Genomic DNA, 7,915 nt, shown 5'->3' with positions numbered 1-7,915 from the left:
TTTAGATTTGAGAAGGGACGTGTCAACTGTTTTCCTTCATTGGTGTACTTTAATTATTCTATCTTTTAGTAGTATGTTAGTGATTACTTGAGAGTTGTACATTTTCATTGGACATCCCTTTGGGATGATGTGCTCACTCGTTCCCACTTCAGTTTCAGTAATCAGAAAAAATGGTGCACGTGAAGATATTTGTTTTGTAGCGTAAAGCTTTAGCGAACGAAAGATTTTTATTTATCTTTTATATATGTACTCTTTCTCTGTAAACAACACATTATTATATACATATCATTCGAGAGACTTTCATTTATATAATATCAGAGAGTTCGGATTATGTTATTAGCTTATTATGTAATTATGATTTTTAAAATCGATAATCTAGATTTAATGCTTCAATTAGGTTGTAATCCTATTATCTAAGCAGGTGATTAGGTTAGGGCGCCCTGCAAAACGTGCTCAGATCAAATATCTTCCTAGATGATCAAGTTTGTTATAATCTGTTTTCTATAATCAATACGAGGTACGCCATTATTCCACCTTAAATTTATGTGGTCACTTTCAATAACTGTTGCTTAACAGCGCTTTCTAATGTTTAGATTCTAGCAGCTCCCATGTACGGATTTTAACTCTAATTTATGTACTGCAGACGCCCCTCAAATTTAACACCATCAGAAAGTACAAATAAGAATACATCGCAGGTAACCTTCTAATCATCTATTAGTACTGGACAAAGGTTTTTTAATTCACTTATTTAGCATAGTAAAATTTACACATATAGATAGACAAGGATTCTTTGGTTTACCAGCAATATGGAATTTTGTATTTTCTGATATATTTAAAATAAATTTGTGCTACACAGTTCGCGGGCAGTAATACGGAAGCTAATCAATTCGCCATCGAAAGAGAGCGTAAAAAAAAAGGAAATTTCAAAAGCAAGATCCCTGGCACAACAAGCACGAAGAGTAAGAGAAAAACAAGAAAAAGAACAACATGAAATAGGCAAATAAAAATTGTCAAACAGTCAGTTCCCACAAATAGCATCGGTCACCGATTCTGTGATACAGAAAGGTATACTTGGACCTGATCAAAAGACGGAAACTTCTATATTAAGATCCTTGGCACAACAAGCACGAAGAGAACAAGAAAAACAAGAAAAAGAGTGGCGGCAAAGGCACAAACAAGAACTGCCAAACAGCCAGTTTCCACAAATAACATCGGTCACTGATTCCGGGACTCAGAAATGTATCCTTGGACCTGATCAAGTAAGTATAATTAGTTATTATACTTAAAAACAATATTCAAAGGTAAATGAATAAAAAATCTGTCTTTTTCAGATTACCAAAGAAGCATGCAGTCATGTGCAGTCTAATCGATCCACACCTGAAGTGAGAGGCAAAAAAAAGCAACTTCAAAAGTACAATCTCTGGCACAACAAGCACGTCAAGCAAGAGAGAAACAAGAAAAGGAACGCCGGGAAATGGAAATTCAAGAATTGCAGAATAGGCAACCTCAAGAAAGAGTATTAAATTGTAATCAATTCGCCATTCAGAGATCTAAGGTGTTATTCCATTCAAGAAACTACTTAATCCCACGTTTAAAAACATGATTACTTTCAAACGTTTGATTACTCACTTAATTGAATTGACAGGAAAGGATGCGAAGGTCCCAACGAGAACGTCGCGCCCGATCGGAAAATAAAGCATCAATGGTAAAGCCTACGTTCATAACCACAGTAACATTCTGTAAACAAAGAGACTGATATTAAACAATGCTGATTTTTATGATGATATTTTACAGGCACACTGCTTGGCGCAACAAGCACGTCAACAAAGAGAGAGGGAAGAAAAAGTTATTCGACCATCAAAAGAACCGTCAACAGTACCGTTCTAATTAACAGTAGTATCTAATCTTCTGTTTTCTAAAGATATATACTAAATACGATACCGATCATTATTTAAAATTGACAGGCAAAATGCTTGGCACAACAAGCAGCACAAAAAGCACGTAGACAAAGAGAAAAACAAGAAAAAAACTGTCTGCAAGAATCCATAATGAAGAAGATGGACAAATAGAATCCGAACAAGTATATCGACCACAAAATGATAATGTGGTCCAGTGGACGTACATGCAATGCAAATCCAGGGAAGAAAACAAAAAAGAAAAGAGAATGAGCAAATGAAATCTTTGCAGGTATGAAAATCAAAACTACCAATTATTTGTATTCGCAGGATAATCCTAATCGCAGGAAAAAAAATGAAAACTGTAGAACCTACTACTATGCTAGACAGAGAGACAAAGAATCCTGAGACTGAAGCTTCGCGATCAGGTAAGATTTTTCTTAGGTCATGCATATGGAAATAGAGAACTAAAAGCAAATTAACACGAACCTTCTGCTTTGTAATTTCGGATTAATTAAAACAAACAAGGCTGATTTCTAACTGAAGTATAGAATCTGCGAGATTACAAAAACAATAAACATTATGCCAAAACAATAAACTGCGAAATCATGCAACATGGATTAAAGAGTTCATCCAAAACAATAAACATTATGCCTCACCATTGCTGCCTGTTATAACATGTTTCTTCTATTGCAGATAAATACACTGGAGGAGCCAACAAATCGTATGTGGTGATCCGGTATGAAAATTTTAAAGTAGTCCGTAAACCAGTAGAAAACTAGGAAAAAATAGACGTCATTCTGCTCCTTAATTATGTTATGGGGTTTGGGTTATTGATGTACGACATCCGAATTAAGATGCCATATATCCAAGCACGTTTTGAATAAAGCCTAATGGTCTATTTTATTTGATGTCTATTCTAACATTGCTAGATTTTACATTTTAGTGGATTATTTACGGCTGGTGCAAATGTCCTAAGCTCTTTACTGTAATAGACTCTTTACTGTTATAAATTCATGAGTATTATCCTAAACTCTTTACTGTAATAGACTACTGTTATAAATTCATGAGTACTATGTTGAATCTTTCTTTTATTGCAGAAGAATACACTCCAAGCGGAAAGCAATATGCAAACAAGCCTAATCAATGTATTCGACTATATAGATTATAGAGATTGCTACCACCTATAAAGACGTTGAAACAGGTAAAAGGAAACATTTAATATAGGGATGATCATAGTACCATGTCATCATGAGTGTTTAAGACTTGGCAGTGTATGCCTAAACAGCTACTATATAGAGATTTGAACTATTATGTCCATTGACTAATATACGGAGATCTGAACTATTCTGAAATTAAATGATTGACTCAACCCTTTGGTGATTCAGTGTTAAACATGAATTAACAAATTGTGTAAACATAAAACATTCAGCATTGAAGGCATTGAAGGAAAGAGTAACTATTTAAGATTACTAACCTTGGAGGTCATCGACGAACACAGGTTCAAGAATAAAAGAGAGCCTGCGCTGCTCGGATTTTTTACATGATGTGTTATGGAACACAATCTCCACTTCTTGGCTTCTTTGGTTGAGAACTTCTGCAATATTTTATATAACTTAGATTCAGAATACCACACCAAGGAATCCGACACTCCTATAATAACATCCAGCAACTCATCAGACCTGGTGCTAGCCAAACTTGCCGTGTGCACTTATGAAAAATATACTGTGACAACTCAAACCCAGATACGTGTTTGTGATGTCTTGGAGACACAGTAACTTCAACTCTCCTCTAAAATTAACTACCCAAAAATTTCAACCAACAACTCCTTTACCAACATTACAAGTTTCTGTTCAGGAGCCATTTTCTCAAATTGTAAAACTACAACGAAGACGATAAAATCTAAAAGATAATAAAATGAAAACCATATCAATTCACATACACCATAAACTCTTGCATAAACAATTCCATGTTGAACAGATTTGTTGCAGTTGTAGACCTTCACCTCCACAACATGCTTGGAGAATCAACTCTCAAATCCTGCACAAAAACCAAAAATTCTATTGATCACAATCACAGAGATGCACTTGAATTTTGTAAGTACACCAGGATACCAACATATCCTCGAGCTAATGGAGAGTAAAACGCTGGTTTAAATTGTCACCTATTATCGACATTTCCAGCTCTATTAATTGACATTTGATCCCACACAATCTAGAAATATGAAGCAATTAGAAAAAAGGACGAAAGCCGATTAATCTAAATTAAAGAGAAGGAAGACATACCGAATGGTTTGGGAGACTGGTAAATCTTAATGACACCACTGTGGTAAACAACATTAACTAACGTGGGTATCCAACTCTTTCTGAAACAATTTGTTGCGGTACATGGAGAATTCATTTAACCAATTGATACAACCACTCTCATCGTATTCGGCTATGTCAAATCTCCTGAATTCACTTAAGTGTAGTGCTGCACACCTAATTGGTAAATTTACAGGGACCATGAAGAAAATGTTATGATTTTGTTTATGAGGAAAATGTTAGGGTTTGAAATTTAGGGGCAAATTGACAAGAAAATGAGAGAGATAAGAAAGATGATGTTGATGAAAACAATATTTTGTTTCTAACCAAAAATTTACCTCATCACTGTTTGAAGAAATGGTTTTCATTCTTGGGACAAAACTTCTTCGTTAACAATTAGGAAAGAGCTTTAACAGAAAAAGAAAAGGGGGAAGAATAAATGAGATAATTGTTTGTAACCTATTAAAATAGGTAGGAATTACCTGTAGATCCTATTATAGTGTTCCTATTGGCAGGTCCATCCACTAAAGCCCAGTAATCAAAGGTCCATAATAAAAAGAAAACAAAAAAATGGACCCAACTTTTTAAGCCCTGGTCCTGCACACATGTGGAACATATGGGGGCGTATTTTTAAATACCGAAAACACCCTCAAGTATATAAAAGCAGTAACCAAATCCATTTCTTCTTCATTTTCTCATCTGTGGTTCGGTGAAGAGCTCCGGCTATGAAGATCTTCTGAGGTGTTGATCAATTCGTGAACTCAAACTAAGATTAATCGATAGGTTCACTTCCTTACTGTTGGTATAGTTTAGGTTTTCATTTTTCCTTTCTTCTTCAAAAGCTTATTTTAATTTAGGTTTTTTTCTTCTCGGATTAGAGAAATTTTCATGTTTATAGCAAAATCTAATGTTTAGGTATTAGATCTGATGTTGATAGTAAACTGGAAGAGTTTACTTTAGTCGATTTGGTATGATCTCTGAGTGTGTTTGTGTTGCACCGCGTTTTTTAATTGATTTTTGGGTTCGATCCATGAGTAGGTATATGTAATAGTGAAATATCTTCTTTGATTCGGTTATATTCAGAGTTTTGTCATTGTTTTTGGGTTCGATCCATGAGTACGTATGTGTAATACTGAAATATCTGCTTTGATTCGGTTATATTCAGAGTTTTGTCATTGTTTTTGGATTCGATCCATGAGTGTATTTGTGTTGCACCGCGTTTTTTAATTGATTTTTGGGTTCGATCCATGAGTACGTATATGTAATACTGAAATATCTGCTTTGATTCGGTTATATTCAGAGTTTTGTCATTGCTTTTGGGTTCGATCCATGAGTACGTATGTGTAATACTGAAATATGTGCTTTGATTCGGTTATATTCAGAGTTTTGTCATTGTTTTTGGGTTCGATCCATGAGTACGAAGATTTTTAAAACATCTTGATCGATTCAAGAACCCAAATCGATTCTAGCCTTTGATAAGTTGATTTTCCTTATTAATACTTGGATTTTCCAAATAAGGATACATGTAAGTTTGACTTAGGGAGGTGTTCAACCTAGATTGTAGAGTTAGCTGTTTGATGCTTCCCAACCAATAGCTTGACATGTATAGTTTCCAATAAACATTAAACAACATGGTGGCCGCTTGCGATCCTCTTAGTCACGTCTGCCGGTTTTCAAGAAATTCTGAGGGTTTTCTTCTGAGTGTGTTGAAATTTATCCAATTTTGTACTAGTTAATGTTTATTAGAAAAAGTCGTTTTTATCAGTAAACCTCAGGATGTCTTTTCAAATTCCTTCTAGGCAGACTTCAGTTTTTCAATTAAGGAGACATGTAGGGAGGTGTTCTACGTAGAAATTATTGTAGAGTTAGCCGGTCAATGCTTACCAACCAATAGCTTGAAATAAAAAAGTTTTTCTTTTTTTCTCTTATTACTTGCAGTAGGAAATACTAAGAATGTCACTGCTAACTTTATTCTGTACAGGAAGTTGGAAGATATCCTGGATACTTTTGCTGACAGAGTTTCTAAACCACGCCTTTATCTGACTGATAAGATGCAAATCGCCCTTGGTAAGATCTGTAGATAGTTTTCTTTTGATCTCCTATTTCCCCATGAGAAGCTTTATCGCTATCGCTAATCTGAGAACTTACTACCTATTTCGGTATTAGTACCAAACATTTTTTAGCTTTTTGGTGTTTGACTTGGCGAGTCTGTAAATATACGAAGCAGACTATCCACATCACATTGCACTTCATTCTTGAATGATTTTCCCTATTCAAATCATATTGTAGTTTTATTTACAATTTGCCATCTAGTTTAATGAAAATTTGAGGATGTTTTTATAATGAGTCATAGGAAATCTCCAAAGTTCAAAATGCAGTTTTGGGCACATCTCTTTAATAGGGAAAATTATTTGGTCATTTCACTTGTTCAGCTTGTGCCATTATAACTAGCTCTGCAATGTTGGGCATTCCAAAGTTCTGATGTCCTGTGCCCCGTCTTGTGTTCTTTAAGAGTTAGCCAATTGCTCTGCAGTGCTCTCATACTCTTGAACCTCAGTTTTCTTCTTGTTATCTGTGTGCTTACTTCATTGAATTTTCTTTGCAGCTGGTGGTTTGGGTCATGGTGTGGCCCATGCTGTCTTTTTTTGTCTAAGCCTGTTGACACCTGCGTTTGGTAAGGCAACATTTTACGTTGAGAGGTGCTCATCGATGCCATTTTTTCTCGTCTCTGGTGAGTCACTTCCTTACCAGTTTTTTATTTCTTTTCCTGGTTTTCTTACATAATTTTTGATTCCTAAAACTTCATCGATAAAGAGAATAGTCATGGATCAAAAGGTAAATTTGTAAAAATGGACTTTTGAAACATACAAGGAGTCCACATGAATTTTGTATCTTACTGTTCTACATTTCACTTTACAGCTATCATTTGTCTAGCGTTTGTTACCATCCACACGTTCTCCATGGTTATAGCTTTCAATGGGTACGCAGAAGGGAACAAATCAGACCAAATATTCGTCCCAGCAGTTCATCTAATTGCAGCATCAATGGTTAGTATAATACCTTGATATGACCAGTTGGTCAAGATATAATCCTGAATTGATTAATGCTGTGAAAATGACAGGAAGACCAACTGTTTGTACGATTTTGTAGTGCCTCTTTCTTAGTAGTTATTAGGTGGCTCAATCATCAATATAGATGGAAATATGTGCTAAACTGTCTGTTGTGGTTTCATCTGAAACATCCTTTCCAGCTGAACGGGTGATAAATATGCTGCCGGTGAGAAAAATCCCGGAGCCTAAGCTATTAGATGAAAGGTCACTGCTAGTGTGCATTGTTCGTGCCATTCCTGCAGGATCGGGTGGTCAAATTAGAATTAGTTCAACGGTAAGATATAGTCCATCTGGTGCGCGATGCCCATGCTTCAATCATTGCCTTATATCTATGCTAGTTCTAATTTCTTGTCTGTCCTGTTTATTCATCTTCTGTCAATGTAGCTACCAGATATACTGGGGAAAATGCTTGCACCTCTTCATTGGAACGATTATAAGAAAGTATATGGAAAGCTCGACGACTTTGTGTCTGGTCACCCTGAAGTAAGTCTCCAAGTAGCTTTTTATTTGTTTGCTAGTTATCTATATTAAATTCATGTTGCTCTCTGAAGTTCTTACTTCTTAATTGGGATCTCAAGTTTCAGCTATTTGTTGTTGATGGGGATTT

At 35.4% G+C, this 7,915-nt stretch overlaps 1 protein-coding gene and 2 long non-coding RNA genes across 10 annotated transcripts; 2 read left to right on the top strand and 1 right to left on the bottom strand.

The window, feature by feature from the left end:
• Window positions 1-993: 993 nt before the first annotated feature.
• LOC113319041 lies at window positions 994-4,636 on the bottom strand. 7 transcript variants are annotated; one of them, XR_003345035.1, is made up of 8 exons: window positions 4,181-4,636; window positions 4,060-4,109; window positions 3,578-3,935; window positions 3,373-3,492; window positions 2,385-2,449; window positions 1,630-1,737; window positions 1,337-1,377; window positions 994-1,251 (listed from the first exon to the last, which is right to left on the bottom strand). It is a non-coding gene; the product is annotated as an uncharacterized LOC113319041 (long non-coding RNA). The 7 variants fall into 7 exon arrangements; XR_003345037.1 differs by having other exon boundaries at window positions 3,373-3,744; window positions 3,838-3,935; XR_003345034.1 differs by having other exon boundaries at window positions 3,838-3,935.
• LOC113319042 lies at window positions 1,119-3,379 on the top strand. 2 transcript variants are annotated; one of them, XR_003345041.1, is made up of 6 exons: window positions 1,119-1,259; window positions 1,332-1,555; window positions 1,646-1,705; window positions 1,795-1,875; window positions 1,965-2,323; window positions 2,592-3,379. It is a non-coding gene; the product is annotated as an uncharacterized LOC113319042 (long non-coding RNA). The 2 variants fall into 2 exon arrangements; XR_003345039.1 differs by having other exon boundaries at window positions 1,795-2,323.
• A 1,338-nt stretch (window positions 4,637-5,974) lies between the features above and the next one.
• Window positions 5,975-7,263, top strand: LOC113315588 (gamma-secretase subunit APH1-like). The gene is made up of 4 exons (XM_026563849.1): window positions 5,975-6,036; window positions 6,180-6,265; window positions 6,804-6,929; window positions 7,118-7,263. The coding sequence occupies exons 1-4, from the start codon at window positions 5,975-5,977 to the stop codon at window positions 7,261-7,263; spliced, it is 420 nt and encodes a 139-aa protein (XP_026419634.1).
• Window positions 7,264-7,915: the final 652 nt, after the last annotated feature.

Source organism: Papaver somniferum, chromosome 10 (assembly GCF_003573695.1).
Source record: "Papaver somniferum cultivar HN1 chromosome 10, ASM357369v1, whole genome shotgun sequence".
In the NCBI taxonomy this organism is placed as follows: Eukaryota; Viridiplantae; Streptophyta; class Magnoliopsida; order Ranunculales; family Papaveraceae; genus Papaver; species Papaver somniferum.
The sequence above is the reverse complement of the archived record's forward strand: the minus strand, read 5'-3'. Positions and strand labels throughout refer to the sequence as shown.

Excerpts from the sequence above, each read along its gene's own strand:
- LOC113315588 (XM_026563849.1), top strand. The coding sequence starts at position 5,975 with ATGTCTTTTCAAATTCCTTCTAGGCAGACTTCAGTTTTTCAATTAAGG. Across the intron at positions 6,037-6,179 it reads TTAAGGAGACATGTAGGGAG|GAAGTTGGAAGATATCCTGG; the intron begins GTGTTCTACGTA and ends TATTCTGTACAG. Across the intron at positions 6,930-7,117 it reads GCCATTTTTTCTCGTCTCTG|CTATCATTTGTCTAGCGTTT; the intron begins GTGAGTCACTTC and ends TTCACTTTACAG.